The sequence below is a fragment of the Stenella coeruleoalba genome, assembly GCF_951394435.1.
Source record: "Stenella coeruleoalba genome assembly, chromosome: 10".
NCBI classification, from domain to species: domain Eukaryota; kingdom Metazoa; phylum Chordata; class Mammalia; order Artiodactyla; family Delphinidae; genus Stenella; species Stenella coeruleoalba.
Window position 1 is genome coordinate 102868528 of NC_137156.1, and position 18581 is coordinate 102887108.

The following is an 18581-nucleotide window of genomic DNA, read 5'->3' on the forward strand; positions in this document are numbered from 1 at the left end:
CAGAATAGTGAAATTCACTGCTGCAGAACAGACTAAAGAAAAAAGAATGAAAAGAAATGAAGACAGCCTAAGAGACCTCTGGGACAACATTAAATGCAACAACATTCACATTATAAGGGTCCCAGAAGAAGGAGAAAGAGAGAAAGGACCAGAGAAAATATTTGAAGAGATTATAGTCGAAAACTTCCCTAACATGGGAAAGGAAATAGTCACCCAAGTCCAGGAAGCACAGAGGGTCCCATATAGGATAAACCCAAGGAGAAACATGCCGAGACACATAGTAATCAAACTGGCAAAAATTAAAGACAAAGAAAAATTACTGAAAGCAGCAAAGGAAAAACAACAAATAACATACAAGGGAACTCCCACAAGGTTAACAGCTGATTTCTCAGCAGAAACTCTACAAGCCAGAAGGGAGTGGCATGATATACTTAAAGTGATGAAAGCGAAGAACCTACAACCAGGATTACTCTACCTGGCAGGGATCTCATTCAGATTCGAGGGAGAAATCAAAAGCTTTATAAGCAGAAGCTCAGAGAATTCAGCACCACCAAACCAGTTCCAAATGCTAAAGGAACTTCTCTAAATAGGAAACACAAGAGAAGAAAAGGACCTACAAAAACAAACCCAAAACAATTTAAAAAATGGTCATAGGAACATACATATCGATAATTACCTTAAACGTGAATGGATTAAATGCTCCAACCAAAACACACAGGCTTGCTGAATGGATACAAAAACAAGACCCATATATATGCTGTCTACAAGAGACCCACTTCAGACCTAGGGACACATACAGACTGAAAGTGAGGGGATGGAAAAAGATATTCCATGCAAATGGAAATCAAAAGAAAGTATACTCATATCAGATAAAAGAGACTTTAAAATAAAGAATGTTACAAGAGACAAGGAAGGACACTACATAATGATCAAAGGATCCATCCAAGAAGAATATAGAACAATTATAAACATATATGCACCCAACATAGGAGCACCTCAATACATAAGGCAACTGCTAACAGCTATAAAAGAGGAAATTGACAGTAACACAATAATAGTGGGGGACATTAACACCTCACTTACACCAATGGACAGATCATCCAAAATGAAAATTAGGAAACAGAAGCTTTAAATGACACAATAGACCAGATAGATTTAATTGATATTCATAGGACATTCCATCCAAAAACAGCAGATTACACTTTCTTCTCCAGTGCGCATGGAACATTCTCCAGCATAGATCACATCTTGGGTCACAAAGCCAGCCTCAGGAAATTTAAGAAAATTGAAATTATATCAAGCATCTTTTCTGACCACAACACTATGAGATTAGAAATGAATTACAGGGAAAAATACCATAAAAAACAGAAACACATGGAGGCTAAACAATACGTTACTAAATAACCAAGAGATCACTGAGGAAATCAAAGAGGAAATCAAAAAATACCGAGAGACAAATGACAATGAAAACACGATCCAAAACCTATGGGATGCAGCAAAAGCAGTTCTAAGAGGGAAGTTTATAGCTATAAAAGCCTACCTCAAGAAACAAGAAACATCTCAAGTAAACAATCTAACCTTACACCTAAAGGAACTAGAGAAAGAAGAACAAACAAAACCCAAAGTTAGCAGAAGGAAAGAAATCATAAAGACCAGAGCAGAAATAAATGAAATAGAAATGAAACAATAGCAAAGATCAATAAAACTAAAAGCTTGTTCTTTGAGAGGATAAATAAAATTGATAAACCATTAGCCAGATTCATAAAGAAAAAGAGGGAGAGGACTCAAATCAATAAAATAAGAAATGAAAAAGGAGAAGTTACAACAGACACTGAAGAAATACAAAGCATCCTAAGAGACTACTACAAGCAACTCTATGCCAATAAAATGGACAACCTGGAAGAAATGGACAAATTCTTAGAAAGGGATAACCTTCCAACACTGATCCAGGAAGAAACAGAAAATATGAACAGACCAATCACAAGTAATGAAATTGAAACTGTGATTTAAAATCTTCCAACAAACAAAAGTCCAGGACCAGATGGCTTCACAGGTGAATTCTATCAAACATTTAGAGAAGAGCTAACACTCATCCTTCTCAAACTCTTCCAAAAATTGCAGAGGAAGGAACACTCTCAAACTCATTCTATGAGGCCACCATCACCCTGATACTAAAACCAGACAAAGATACTACAAAACAAGAAAATTACAGACCAATATCACTGATGAATATAGATGTAAAAATCCTCAACAAAATACTAGCAAACAGAATCCAACAACACATCAAAAGGATCACACACCACGACCAAGTGGGATTTATCTCAGGGATGCAAGGATTCTTCAATATAGGCAAATCAATCAATGTGATACACCATATTAACAAACTGAAGAATAAAAACCATATGATCATCTCAATAGATGCAGAAAAAGCTTTTGACAAAATTCAACACCCATTTATGATAAAAACCCTCCAGAAAGTGGGCATAGAGGGAACCTACATCAACATAATAAAGGCCGTATATGACAAACCCACAGCAAACATCATTCTTAATGGTGAAAAACTGAAAACATTTCCTCTAAGATCAGAAACGAGACAAGGATGTCCACTCTCACCACTATTATTCAAGATAGTTTTGGAAGTCCTAGCCAAGGCAATCAGAGAAGAAAAAGAAATAAGAGGAATACAAATTGGAAAAGAAGAAGTAAAACTGTCACTGCTTGCAGATGACATGATACTATACATAGAGAATCCTAAAAATGCCACCAGAAAACTACTAGAGCTAATCAATGAATTTGGTAAAGTGGCAGGATACAAAATTAGTGCACAGAAATCTCTTGCATTCCTATACACTAATGAGGAAAAATCTGAAAGAGAAATTATGGAAACAGTCCCATTTACCATTGCAACTAAAAGAATAAAATACCTAGGAATAAACCTACCTAGGGAGACAAAAGACCTGTATGCAGAAAACTATAAGACACTGATGAAAGAAATTAAAGGTGATACCAACAGATGAAGAGATATACCATGTTCTTGGATTGGAAGAATCAATATTGTGAAAATGACTATACTACCCAAAGCAATCTACAGATTCAATGCAATCTCTAACAAATTACCAATGGCATTTTTTACGGAACTAGAACAAATCATCTTAAAATTTGTATGGAGACACAAAAGACCCTGAAGAGCCAAAGCAGTCTTGAGAGAAAAAAACGGAGCTGGAGGAATCAGACTCCCTGACTTCAGACTATATTACAAAGCTACAGTAATCAAGACAATATGGTACTGGCACAAAAACAGAAACATAGATCAATGGAACAAGATAGAAAGCCCAGAGATAAACCCATGCACCTATGGTCAACTAATCTATGACAAAGGAGGCAAGGATATACAATGGAGAAAAGACAGTCTCTTCAATAAGCAGTGCTGGGAAATCTGGACAGCTAGATGTAAAAGAATGAAATTAGAACACTCCCTAACACCATACACAAAAATAAACTCCAAATGGATTCAAAACCTAAATGTAAGACTGAACACTATAAAACTCTTAGAGGAAAACATAGGAAGAACACTCTTTGACATCAATTACAGCAAGATCTTTTTTGATCCACCTCCTAGAGTAATGAAAATAAAAACAAAAATAAACAAATGGGACCTAATGAAACTTCAAGGCTTTTGCACAGCAAAGGAAACTACAAACAAGACGAAAAGACAACCCTCAGAATGGGAAAAACTATTTGCAAACAAGTCAACGGACAAACGATTAATCTCTAAAATATATAAACAGTTAATTCAGCTCAATATTAAAGAAACAAACAACCCAATCCAAAAGTGGGCAGAAGACCTAAACAGACATTTCTCCAAAGAAGACATTCAGAATCACATGAAAAGCTGCTCAACATCACTAATTATTAGAGAAATGCAAATCAAAACTACAATGAGGTATCACCTCACACCAGTTAGAATGGGCATCATCAGAAAATGTACAAACAACAAATGCTGGAGAGGGTGTGGAGAAAAGGGAACCCTCTTGCACAGTTGGTGGGAATGTAAATTGATACAGCCACTATGGAGAACAGTATGGAGATTCCTTATAAAACTGAAAATAGAATTACCATATGATCCAGCAATCCCACTACTGGGCAGATACCCATAGAAAACCATAACTGAAAAAGACCCATGCACCCCAATGTTCACTGCAGCACTGTTTACAATAGCCAGGTCATGGAAGCAACCTAAATGCCCATCAACAGACGAATGGATAAAGAAGATGTGGTACATATATACAATGGAATATTACTCAGCCATAAAAAGGAACGAAATTGAGTCACTTGTTGAGACATGGATGGATCTAAAGACTGTCATACAGAATGAAGTAAGTCTGAAAGTGAAAAACAAATATCGTATGTTAACACACATATGTGGAACCTAGAAAAATGGTACAGATGAACTGGTTTGCAGGGCAGAAGTTGAGACACAGATGTAGAGAACAAACGTATGGACACCAAGGGGGGAAAACCGCGGTGGGATGGGGATGGTGGTGTGCTGAATTGGGCGATTGGAACTGACATGTATACACTGATGTGTATAAAACTGATGACTAATAAGACCTGCAGTATAAAAAAAAAACAAAAAAAACCCAACTAATACTAAACTTTCTTTGGGTTATTTGTATGGAAATATGTTAATATAAATGTTTCAGACATTACATGAAATTTCTAAAAATCTTATATGTTCTGGTATAATGTTATAAGTCATAATTCTAGTTATTACTTTAAAGTGTATATCTCAGAAATAACTAAATTTCCTTGTCAATTGCATAATTATGAACTTTCATCAAATCTTTAACCGTGGACATATTTAAGTCTTTTGTCATTTACAGACAGTTCTGGGTGTACTCTGATGATTTTGCAAAAATGTTCCTATAAAAGGGTTTCATCTTCAAGGAATTCATGGAAAAGACTCTGACAAGTACAGGTTTCTGGTAACTGACTATACTGCTGAACTGAATGAATAAGCATTTTCAGAGCTCTAATGGAAAACTGATGAACTCATAAAAGTGCTAACAAAAGATCAAGATGAAAAAAAATTACATGGGACTGAGTGAACTGATGAGGATGATTATAATTTTTGTGACTTTCTGTTTGAATAAAAAAAAATCCCCTCCAAGAATTAAAAAAATAAAAAAGACACATGCACCACAATGTTCATTGCAGCACTATTTACAATAGCCAGGTCATGGAAGCAACCTAAATGCCCATAGACAACGAATAGATAAAGAAGATGTGGTACATATATACAATGGAATATTACTCAGCCATAAAAAGGGATGAAATTGGGTCATTTTTTGAGATGTGGATGGATCTAGAGATTGTCATACAGAGTAAAGTAAGTCAGAAAGAGAAAAACAAATATCGTATATTAACGTGTATATGTGGAACCTAGAAAAACGGTACAGATGAACCAGTTTGCAGGGCAGAAATTGAGACACAGATGTAGAGAACAAACGTATGGACATCAATGGGGGAAAGCGGCGGGGGCTTGGGGGTGGTGTGATGAATTGGACGATTGGGATTGACATGTATACATTGGTGTGTATAAAATTGATGACTAATAAGAACCTACTGTATAAAAAAATAAAATAGGGCTTCCCTGGTGGCGCAGTGGTTGAGAGTCCACCTGCCGATTCAGAGGACACGGGTTCGTGCCCCGGTCCGGGAGGATCCCTCATGCCACGGAGCAGCTGGGCCCCTGAGCCACGGCCGCTGAGCCTGCGCGCCTGGAGCATGTGCTCCGCAACAGGAGAGGCCACAACAGTGAGAGGCCCGCATACCGCAAAAAATAAATAAATAAATAAAATAAAATAAAATTCAAAAATTTTTTAAAATCTGTTGTTGATGATAATACTACTATTGGATTATTATCACTATCCACACAGACATAAAAAAAAAACAAAGGGGCTTCCCTGGTGGCGCAGTGGTTGAGAGTCCGCCTGCCAATGCAGGGGACGCGGGTTCGTGCCCTGGTCCGGGAAGATCCCACATGCCGCGGAGCGGCTGGGCCAGTGAGCCATGTCCACTGAGCCTGTGCGTCCGGAGCCTGTGCTCCCCAATAGGAGAGGCCACAACAGTGAGAGGCCCGTGTACTACAAAAAAAAAAACAAAACCAAAAACACAAAAAGAGTTATGTACCACAGTGTTCACTGCAACACTATTTACAATAGCCAGGACACAGAAGCAACCTAGGTGTCCATCGACAGATGAATGGATGAAGAGGATGTGGCACATATATACAATGGAATATTACTCAGCCATAAAAAAGAAACGAAATTGAGTTATTTGTAATGAGGTGGATGGACCTGGATTCTGTCATACAGAGTGAAGTGAGTCGGAAAGAGAAAAACAAATACCATATGCTAACATATATATGGAATCTAAAAAAAAAAAATGTTTATGAAGAACCTAGGGGCAGGACGGGAATAAAGACACAGACCTAGTAGAGAATGGACTTGAGGACACAGAGGGGGGAAGGGGAAGCTGGGACAAAGTGAGAGAGTGGCATGGTCATATATACACTAGCAAACGTAAAATAGATAGCTAGTGGGAAGCAGCCACATTGCACAGGGAGATCAGCTCAGTGCTTTGTGACCACCTAGAGGGGTGGGATACGGAGGGTTGGAGGGAGGGAGACGCAAGAGGGAAGAGATATGGGGATATATGTATATGTATAACTGATTCACTTTGTTATAAAGCAGAAACTAACACACCATTATAAAGCAATTATATTCCAATAAAGATGTTAAAAAATATATATATATATATATATATATTCTGGGGGGGGAGTCAATTCTCCCCAAATTAATCTGTAAATTCCTGCAAAAAAATTTTTTAATCAACACTTTAAAACATGTTCTGAGTCACGTTGCTGTACAGAAGAAATTAACACAACATTGTAAATCAACTATAATTCAATAAAATTTTTGAAAAAAATGACATGTTCTCTGGTTCTTCCCATCCTATGCCGTCAAGCCACCAGCTGGGCCTCCATTCTCCCTGACTCCCCACAGCATCTGAGAAGCCTCCTTTGCTGGACCCTCATTAGGCTACAGGAGGCCCCAAGAGCAACCACACTCCCAACAGGAAAGGCTGTGGACTCAGTTATCTGAAGGTGTGGGTTGGGATCCCGGCGTTACCAACACTCTCAAGATGACCAAGAATTCTAGTTGTATAACTTTGTAAAAATCACGTAACCTCTCAGTGACTTTATGGAGGAAATGGAGATGGTAATACCACCCCACAGGGTGATAATGCTGACGATTAAATGCGATACAGGAACGCACGCAACAGCATGGGGCCCGACGCACAACACACACTCAAGGCACAGCACGCCTCTCTCCGTTCCGTTCATCTCAGCTGGATTGCGTGAGATCGAACATAACTGAAGTTACCAAAAATCGACATGACTCTGGGTGAGAATCTGTGGGGCAAGTACAAGAGGGGGTTCCACTCCCACACCCCAAAATAACACAGGGCCATCCTTACCGTACTGTGTCAAGATCTTCCGTCCTGAGCGGCTCTTCATCGTCCTTGGTGGTCTTGGGAAGAGTTGCCTTTTCTGCTGGGTGAGAAGCCAGTAATGTTAGCCAGCGTCTCCAAACTTCCTGTTCTATACGAGTTCACTAAGGCACACGCAATGCCAGCCCCCGGGCAACAGTCCCCAAGCATTCAGTATAAAGGTCTGTCAATAATACGTGAGTAATGAATGAATACACAGAATCACTATGGTTACTTTGGACAAATGGAGGCAAGAGAAGGCCCCTAGGTCCTTATCTAACCCCCCAGAGAACAAAAAAGAAGAAAAGTCTATCATCTGTTCAACTGTCCACTTCAGCACCGTAGAGAATACAGAAAACACCCCCCACGATTCCTAAGTTCCCACCAACAGGGAATAGTTAAGCACATTACAGTGCCGCCAGCAGAGGAAATATTACAAAGTAACCACAGATGAAGTTTACGGAAAGTTCTTAAGGAAACAGGACAGTGCATGAGATGTAGTAATCTCAGAACAGAAAATTATGTGTCCAGAATAACCTCATCCATGTAAAAAAAAAATCTTAGCACAGAAACAAAGGAGTTGCCATAATATGATAACCAAAATATTACGTTTGTCCCTGGAGACAGAACGATAGCTTATTTCCCTGCTTGTTTTGTGCTTTTGTAACACCTTACGGAAAAAACCCGAACGAATTTTTTGGCCAACCCAGCATATTCACTGAATATTCTGAAAAGCAAACAAAAAAAGATGTACCTAACTTCTACGGCTAGGAAAGGTTTGGGTTTTTTTTTTTTTTTTTTTGGTAAGTCACAAAAATGAAATGGCAAGAATCCACAATGAAAGAGTCGTGCAGGGAGAGCCGCGCCCACTTCGGAGGGTGAAGGGGCACAGCACAGCCACCGTACGCGCGGGGCGGACGCCAGTGCACATGTGCCACTCCAGCTACGCCAACCAACCACCTTCCCTGCCGGGGTCTCCACTCACCATGTCCAGACCTTAAGCATTTTCTTGCTTTTTCTGGCTTCCCTGGTGTGTGGTCCTGATGCAGCTTCGCTTTGATGTGAATGCCCTGTTCAGACGATCTTCTCTGACTTAAAACCAAATGTTTCACCTCCTCTAGAATGCAGGAGAAGAAAGCATCATGGACTCAATCAGAAATACACACTGGGGCTTCCCTGGTGGCACAGTGGTTGAGAATCTGCCTGCTAACGCAGGGGACACGGGTTTGAGCCCTGGTCCGGGAAGATCCCACGTGCCACGGAGCAACTAAGCCCATGCACCACAATTACTGAGCCTGCGCTCTAGAGCCCACGTGCCACAACTACTGAGCCCGCGTACCACAACTACTGAGCTCACACACCTAGAGCCCATGCTCTGCATCAAGAGAAGCCACTACAATGAGAAGCCCATGCACCGCAACGAAGAGCCGCCACAGCTAGAGAAAGCCCACGTGCAGCAACGAAGACCCAATGCAGCCAGAAATAAATAAATTTAATAAATTTTAAAAAAGAAGATAACTTCTTCATCAACAATGAAATATCAGATAGGGAATGTGAACAACAATCTCTTTTAAACTCACAACCCCAAAAATAAAATATTTAGGAAAAAATCTGACTAAGGAGGTGAAAGACTTATACACTGAGGACTATAAAACATTAATAAAGGAAACTGAAGAGGATTCAAAGAAATGGAAAGATAGCCCATGCTCTTGGGTTGGAAGAATTCATAGTGTTAAAATGGCCCTACTACCCAAAGCAACCTACAGATTTAATGTGATCCCCATCAAACTACCCATGACCTTTTTCACAGAACTAGAACAAATAATCCTAAAATTCATGTGGGACCATAAAAGACCCAGAATTGCCAAAGCAATCCTGAAGAAAAAGAACGAAGCAGGAGGCATAGCCCTCCCAGACTTCAGGTGATACTACAAAGCTACAGGAATCAAAACAGTGCGGTACTGGCACAAAAACAGACATATGGATCAATGGAACAGAACAGACAGCCCAGAAATAAACCCATACACCTATGGTCAATTAATCTTCAACAAAGGAGGCAAGAATATACAATGGGAAAAATACAGTCTCTTCAGCAAGTGGTGCTGGGAAAGTTGGACAGCTGCATGCAAATCAATGAAGTTAGAACACACCCTCACACCACACACAAAAATAAACTCAAAATGGCCTAAAGACTTAAACATAAGACATGACACCATTAAACTCCTAGAAGAGATCATAGGCAAGACATTCTCTGACGTAAATCGTACCAATGTTTTCTGAGGTCAGTCTCTCAAAGCAACAGAAATAAAAATAAACAAATGAGACCTAATCAAACTTATAAGCTTTGCACAGCAAAGGAAACCATAAATAAAATGAAAAGACAACCTACGGAATGGGGGAAAATATTTGGAAATGATGCAACCATCAAGGGCTTAATTTCTAAAGTATACAAACAGCTCATACAATTCAATAACAACAAAAAAACAACCCAATCAAAAATGGGCAGAAGACCTAAAAAGACATTTCTCCGAAGACGACATAAAGATGGCCAATAGGCACGTGAAAAGACGCCCAATACTGCTAATTATTAGAGAAATGCAAATCAAAACTTCAGCGAGGTACCACCTCACATTGGTCAGAATGGACACCATTAAAATGTCTTACAAATAACAAATGCTGGAGAGGATGTGGAGAAAAGAGAACCCTCATACACTGTTGGTGGGAGCCACTATGGAGAACAGTATGGAGGTTCCTCAGAAAACTAAAAATAGAATTACTATACAATCCAGCAATCCCACTCCTGGGCATATATCCAGACAAAACTATAATTCAAAAAGATACATGCATCCCTATGTTCATAGCAGCACTATTCACAATAGCCAAAACATGGAAACCACCTAAATGTCCATCAACGGATGAATGGATAAAGAAGACATGGTACCGTGAGGACATGGGGAGGGGGAAGGGTAAGTTGGGATGAAGTAAGAGGGTAGCATTGACATATATACACTACCAAATGTAAAACAGATAGCTAGTGGGAAGCAGCTGCATAGCACAGGGAGATCAGCTCGGTGCTCTGTGACCACCTAGAGGCGGGGGATAGGGAGGGTGGGAGGGAGGCTCAAGAGGGAGAGGATATGGAGCTATATGTATACATACAGCTGATTCACGTTGTAATACAGCAGAAACTAACACGACATTGTAAAGCAATTATATGCCAATAAAGATGTTAAAAAAAATGATGCGGTACATATATACAATGGAATATTACTCAGCCATAAAAAAGAATGAAATAATGCCATTTGCACCTAGAGATTATCACACTAAGTGAGGTAAGTCAGAAAGAGAATGACAAATGCCATATGATATCACTTATATGTGGAATCTAAAATATGACACAAATGAACCTATCTATGAAACAGAAACAGACTCACAGATACAAAGAACACATTGGTGGTTGTCAAGGGGCAGAGGCCTGGTAGAGGGATGGAGCAGGAGGTTGGGGTTAGCAGATCTAAGCTATTATATATAGAATGGATAACAACAAGGTCCTACTGTACAGCACAGGGAACTATAGTCAATATCCTATGATAAACCATAATGGAAAAGAATATTTTTAAAAAGAAGAATGTATACACAAATAACTGAATCATTTTAGTGTACAGTGGTAAACATTATAAATCAACTATACTTCAATTAAAAAAATACTGATTAAAAAAAGCTCCTCCAAAATAAAACAAAAAGATAACTTCTTAAGTGGAAAAAGGCAGGACTTAAGACAGTATGTACACTGGATCCGTCTTTGTTAAAATTTTGTACCCAGTTGTAAAATGCACAGGAGAATGTTAGCAATGGCTGTCTCTGCTCAGACATCATATGATTTTAATTTTTTCTCCCTTTGGCTAATCTACCTCTAAATTGTTTTGCAAAGTGAACACACACTGATATTTTTAACGGAAAAAATTAGTTAACTTAAGAGGCAGTGATGCCAGGCGTGGGACAGGGTTCAAGGAGGTGCAGTGGCCCCAAGGACGGTCACAGCAAAAGGCCCATGGGCCCTCACTGAAGGGCCCGTGACACCCGTCCTCCTCCCTTTTCCGGCCGGCTGATTCCATTTACCCTTCCAAACTTGTCTCCATGGCCCCTTCTCCAGGAAGTCCTCCTGGTACACCCACCCTGGCACCTCTGCTCCAGGGTAAGCCCACTGCCAGGCAGATGTTTACCAGAAATTTGGGCTCGGCAGCTCCGGGGCAGGCCCTGGAATCTGCATTGAGGCTGCACTCCAAGTGTGTCCAATGTGGGTGGTTTAGAGCCCACGCTCTGAGAACATGGGTCTTTCCTTTGGTCCAAGTGAGAAAAGAGAACGTGAATCCCATTTTCTCACCCAGGACTAGTAGTTTAGAGGCAAATCAGTGATTTTCAGCCAGGGGCGATTTTGCACCTGCAGACAACGTCTGAAGAAATTTCTAGTTGTCACAGCTGGAAGACTAGTCCTGGCGTCTAGTGGGTAGAGGTCAGTGATGCTGCTAACAGCCCTCCAGTGCCCAGGACGGTCCCTGCAACAAGGAACAATCCGACCCAAGATGCCCACACTGCCGAGGTTAAGAAACCCGGGATAGCAATGAAAGATTAAAACTCGGAAGCCCCAAGCCCCCAAGGTCAGGAAGGCTCTCTGAGGAGCGCAGGCTGGAAACCGGAGAAAAAACTTTCCAGTCACACAAAACTGGGTTCTGATTCTGGCGCTGCCTCTCGCTACAAGCAAGTCCAGGCCTACTTTGCTCATGGAAAGTGGGGAGGGCTGTACTTGTCTGGAAGCCACGATCAGCAGCTGTAACAGCACCTCATTCTCCCCATTCTCTGGAGCACGTCGACATTACCTTCTAATATCTCTGAAAACTGGGATGTATCTTACAAGAATGCTGCTGCATATTTTAAGTGGCAGCATTTTATTATAGTTTTAAAATTCCCTCTACACAATGCAATCCTCCTTATTGCGGGGGGAAGGGGGCGCACTCCCACCACCCTGCCCCCAGGCATCTGGCCAGACGAAGTAGGTGCCCAAGGTCACCATTAGCTCGGGATGGAGACAGGGTTCAATTCAGCTGCGTGACTTCAACGTAGGCCTCTCTCCTTTGAGGGGAGTTCGAAAGGAGACTTTCTGGCACTGATACAGTAATTTTTACATGAGGAAGAGTCTGAAGGGCCTAATGGAAACAGGGCTGTGGGACTTTCGAGTTTTCTGTTTCGTTTCTCGATAGCCTCTAATTTTTGTTCAGGGAGCACACCAGACTCATCCTGGGACACAGGCCGGTGGTGGGTGCCCGCCTCAGCACTGCTCAGAGTGGAGGCTGACGGGCGGCACACAGACTTGGGGCGCCCTTCCCATCACCACACATGCCCTGGAGGGAGGGGGGTGTCACTGCGCTGACAGAAACCAGCGTGGGCCCCAGGAAAACCAGACGCACCAAACGAGGAGATGCTGGCTGGCTTTTCTGCTGTTACCAGTGAGAAGCCACACGCCTGCGGAAACATTTCAAATCAAACATGAATGCCATGAACTCACCAAAAGATCCTGCATCTTCCAGAAACCCAGAAGGTTTTAATCGATAATTCTTGGCTTTTTTCGAAACCTTGTCCTTGGTGTCCCAGAGCCTCAAGGTGATTTTGTGAAAATTTATTTTCTTTAGTAACTCCTTTGTCATGTTGATGTTAAAACTTTGGGCCCACGACACCCAGACCCTGTCCCCTTCTTGCCATGGCCTGATGGTCTGTGTAAAAGGACAACAAGAGACTCTCAGCGTTGAAAGCTCAGAGGCCAAGATCTGACCGCTGCCACGATGTGGAAGGCCCTACCTTCCGCTTGTCTGTCTGTGCATCCCACTCCCTCCTGGCTCCCAACTCACATAGGGAATCAGGAAATGGGTGCCGCAGACAGGGGCCTGCACGCCTCTGGGTTGCTCGGAAAAATAAAGTAAAAGCAATTCCCTGCAAAGAGTGTCCCCCCAGGGACTCCCCATCCTGACCCAGAGCCCTGCCCCAGGCGGGAGTGTGCGTGTGTGTGCGGGTGGCGGGTGTGCACACACACATACTCACGTGTACACACAGAAAGAAATAACAAGAGCTGCCAAAACTTTTGAAACACCAAAGAAATTATTAGGTAAAAATACCTTCAGAGAAAATCATAGAGTTGCTATCAGTATTATTAGGTTCATGCAGATTCCCATCCAGTAGGCCTAGAGTGGCGACCAAGATCCTACATTTCTAGCAAGTTCCAGGGGAAGTGAGCATCCTTTGTGGCTCTTGCTATTTCTTGTGAGTATCAGACTACATGCAAGGCCACACACACACACACACACACACACACACACACACACTCACACTCATACTCACAACACATTCACCTTTATTCCTGAATCCAGGAACACTTTGGCCAAGGCTGGAAACACCACCACATCGACCTTTTTAGGCTCCCCATCACCAGGCAGGAGGAAGTACTCGATGTGGTAGTAATGGCGAACCTTTGCAATAGGTTTGTCCATTTTAGGGTGTCTCCTGTACTGTGCAACCAAACTTGAATATTTTCCTTTGTGACCTAGAAGATACAGATGTAATGAGACTTGTTCTAACCTCACTTGGGAAAGCAGACCCGTCTCCACAATTCCCCGGAACGAAGAAGAGCCCAAGGCTGGAGGAGGTGCCGTGTGCAGACTCCCCACTGCCACCCGCTTGGAGTTAAGATGCATGTCCGGTCCTCCCAGCCACCAGAGGAGCAGCCCCAGGGCTGGAAGCCAGTGTGCGGAATTATAGCGCGTGACTCCGAGGTGAGCATCTCCTTAAATTTTTTTACTGTAGGCACTTACCTGCCTGCCCCTAGTCTTGACAGTAAGAGGCAGGTTAAAAAAAAAACAAAAAAACCCCACCAATACAGGGTAGGATAAATTAGACACATACGATGGAATACGATATAGGTGTTTAAAACAAACAACAACAAAGTAAAGCCAGGTCTGCTCATGTCCTGTAAGATATCTAAGAGGTCATCAAATTTTTAAAGAGCAAGTTGTAGAACAGGATACACAGGACCTCATTTCTCTTAAGTAAACAATTTACATAAACATTCATAAATAAATTCATAACTATTTAGGTATTGAAGGAAAAAACATTGAAGCTAGAATTTTATATCCAGCCAAAGACAGATCCTTCCAAGGTACTGGCGCCATAAAAATACTCGCAGGCGAGTTCTCATAAGTTGAGCTGCACAGCAATCTATTTTGTAAACGCCTTTGGAATAAGTGCCCAACTAAGAAAAACAAATCTGGGAGATGCTGCAAGAGATGTGAGGATTAAAGGTAATCAAATAAGCACCAGTTTTCTTTTGGGTGGTATTTGCAGATGTCTTTTTCCAGGCTCTTTTGCTTGATATCAACCAACCAAAGATAAAAAGCACCATTATGGATAGAGGAGGTCACACACAATGACCAAAAATTCAATTCACCAAGAAGATAGGTCAATTCTAAAACATGGTATACACCTAACCAAATAGCCTCCAAAATATCTGAAGCAACCATCAACAGAACTACAAGGAGAAGTTGAAATTAATCATCGTGGGGAGATATTTCAGGCAGAACAACAAAAAAAGACATATCAAAAAATGGAGTACTTCTTGATATATCTAGGAATACACCTACCTAAGGAGGCAAAAGACCTGTACTCCAAAAACTATAAGACACTGATGAAAGAAATCAAAGACTACACAAACATATGGAAAGATATACCACATGTTCTTGGATTGGAAGAGTCAATATTGTTAAAATGACCATAATATCTAAGGCAATCTACAGATTCAACACAATCCCTATCAAACCGTCAAAGACATTTTTCACAGAACGAGAACAAAAATTTTTGTATGGAAACACATTTTTGTATGGAAACACAAAAGACCCTGAAATCTTGAGAAAGAACAGAGCTGGAGGAATCATGCTCCCTGACTTCGGACTATACAACAAAGCTACAGTGATCAAAACAGTATGGTAGGGCTTCCCTGGTGGCACAGTGGCTGAGAGTCTGCCTGCCAATGCAGGGGACACAGGTTCATGCCCCGGTCTGGGAAGATCCCACGTGCCGCGGAACAGCTGGGCCCGTGAGCCATGGCCGCTGAGCCTGTGTGTCTGGAGCCTGTGCTCCGTAACGGGACAGGCCACAACAGTGAGCGGCCCGCGTACCACAAAAAAAAAAATAGTATGGTACTGGCACAAAAACAGACACAGAGATTAACAGAACAGGATAGAAAGCCCAGAAACAAATCCACGCATTTATGGTCAATTAATCTATGACAAAGGAGGCAAGAATATACATTGGAGATAAGACAGTCTCTTCAATAAGTGGTAAGTGGTGCTGGAAAAACTGGACAGCTACGTGTAAAAGAATGAAATTAGAGCATTCTCTAACACCATACACAAAAACAAACTCAAAGTGGATTAAAGAGCTACACGTAAGACAGGATACTATAAAACTTCTAGAGGAAAACATAGGCAGAACACTCTTTGACATAAATTGCAGCAATATGTTTTTGGATCCGTCTTCTACAGTGATGGAAATATAAACAAATGGGACCTAATTCAACTTAAAAGCTTTCACACAGCAAATGAAACCATAAACAAAATCAAAAGATAACCTAAGGTCTGAGAGCAAATATTTGCAAATGATGCTACCAACAAGGGATTAATTTCCAAAATTTACAAACAGCTCATGCAGCTCAATATCAAAAAAACAAACAACGCAATGAAAAAACGGGCAGAAGACATAAGTAGACATTTCTCCAAGAAGACATATAGTTGGCCAACAAGCACAGGAAAAGTTGCTCAATGTCACTCATTATTAGAGAAATGAAAAATCGAAACTACAATGAGGCATCACCTCACACCAGTCAGAATGGCCATCATTAAAAGTCCACAAACAGTAAATGCTGGAGAGGGTGTGGAGAAAAAGGAACCCTCCTACACTGTTGGTGGGAATGTAAATTGGTGCAGCCACTGTGGAGAACAGTATGGAGGTTCATCAAAAAACTAAAAATAGAGTTACCATATGATTCTGCAATCCCACTCCTGGGCATAGATCTTCAGAAAACTGTAATTCAAAAAGATACATGCACCTCAGTGTTCATAGCAGCACTGTATACAATAGCCAAGACATGGAAGCAACCTAAATGTCCATCGACAGAAGAATGGATAAAGAAGATGTGGTACATATACACAATGGAATATTACTCAGCCATGAAAAGAATGAAATCATGCCATTTGCTGAAACATGGATGGACCTAGAGATTATCATACTAAGTGAAGTAAGTCAGACAAAAACGAATATTATATATCACTTAGATGCAGAACCTAAAAAATGAAACAAATGAATTTATTTACAAAACAGAAATAGACTCACAGACATAGAAAACAAACGTATGGTTACCAAAAGGGATAGTAGGGGAGGGGAGATAAATTAGGAGGTTGGGATTAACATATACACACCACTATATATAAAATAGATAAACAACAAAGACCTACTCTATAGCACAGGGAGCTATACTCCATATCTTCTAATAACCTACAATGGAAAAGAATCTGAAAAAGAACATATATGACTGAATCACTTTGCTGTACACTTGAAACTAAGACAACATTGTAAATTAACTATATTTCAATTAAAAAGCTGATATAAAAAAAGACAGTCCACCTTAAAAAAAGTGGAGTACTTTTCTCTGCCCTTAATCTTGGGGTTCAACCATGTGCCTTGCTTTGGCCAATAAAATGCCTGCAGGTGGGAGGTGTCCAAAGACCTGAAGAGTGCTGGGGTGACTGGGCTTGCCCTCTTTTGTGCCCTGCCTTTCCATGACAGGAATGCATCTGGGTTGCCCATCATCCGAGAGGAGGATGACAGAGACAGAAGCAGGGCAGAGCTACTGCAGGAAGCCCAGCCTAGATCAGCTGGCCTGCTCACCCAGGACAGGGATTTCTGTTTGAAGCCAATGAAATGGGGAGTTGTTTGTATTTGTTACACAGCGGTTTTGGGTAGTAGCTGATTACCTTTGCACTCAGAGATTTTGATCCAATAATCTGAGAGTCTGTATTTAAACAAGGAATTAGATGATGCACAACCAGCTTATGGGCGGGGGAAATGCCTTAACCTCTCCGTCACTTCTTTATTTTCAAAAAGCAGAAATAACATCACCTGCTTCTTAGGGTTTTGAGAAGACTGAGTCTGTGAAGCCCATAAACTGTTCCTTGCCTGGACCACAGTGGGCCCTAAAGTGGCAGTTCCTTTCCGGACCTCTGCTCCTGGCACTGGCCACCCTACTGAGGGAGCACAGGTGCCCTACACTCCTGGGAGAAGGTCACTGGTACACCCCCTCTCTGCTGTCACACTTACCCGCAGTCACTGGGAAGGCCAGAGAGATGATGAACTTGCAGGGGACAACGTGGGGCACGTCCGAGTCGAAGGTGCTGGCAGGCCCTTCTGAGGACTCGCCGCTGCACTGGTAGCCGGTGGCCGACTCCTGGGCCCAGGCCCTAACCTTCAGGTTCTCCTCCACTTCACACTCGCTCCCGGACTGGTAAAAGCTGCCCATGGAGGACATGGTCCTCATGCTCGCCTGGTCCTCGTCCTCCCACTCACAGGCCGGCAGCTACATGCGGCAGGGCGGCCCCCCCGGCCGGCACTCCCGGCTGCAAGGAAATAAAGGCACGGCCATCACCACCACTGCCCCCAGGAGGGAAGCCCTGCCTGCCCCCTCCTCTCCCCCGTGCCTTGTCCTGTTCCGGGCTGACCAGCCAAGGCCTCAGACACTGCCTGGCACGCAGCGGACACTCAATAAAGATTAGATGAACCTCAGAGAATGATGCCGTCAGTAACCGTGATAATCAGCAAAGCTAGCGTCTCCAAATTGAGTCCCGTCCTCCCGGCCCCAGCTGTTCCTCCTTTCAAGATCAAAGTTAATCATTCAGCACGTCTGGAATGCCTGCTCCAGGTGAGTGCAATTC

The 18581-nt window shown here is 42.0% G+C and overlaps 1 protein-coding gene across 2 annotated transcripts in view; it reads right to left on the reverse strand.

Moving 5' to 3' along the window:
- Nucleotides 1–18581, reverse strand: part of CFAP92 (cilia and flagella associated protein 92 (putative)) — a 102527-nt gene that overhangs the window by 70871 nt on the left and 13075 nt on the right. The window contains exons 2-6 of one of the 2 annotated variants that reach the window (XM_079935653.1): nt 17971–18266; nt 13956–14146; nt 13118–13322; nt 8540–8671; nt 7543–7615 (exon numbers count right to left, since the gene is read on the reverse strand). In XM_079935653.1, coding sequence (XP_079791779.1) covers nt 7543–7615; nt 8540–8671; nt 13118–13322; nt 13956–14146; nt 17971–18187 — 818 coding nt within the window. In that variant the 5' untranslated portion in view covers nt 18188–18266. Of the gene's footprint in view, nt 1–7542; nt 7619–8539; nt 8672–13117; nt 13323–13955; nt 14147–17970; nt 18267–18581 lie in introns of both variants that reach the window. The other variant, XM_079935652.1, reaches the window with a different exon arrangement.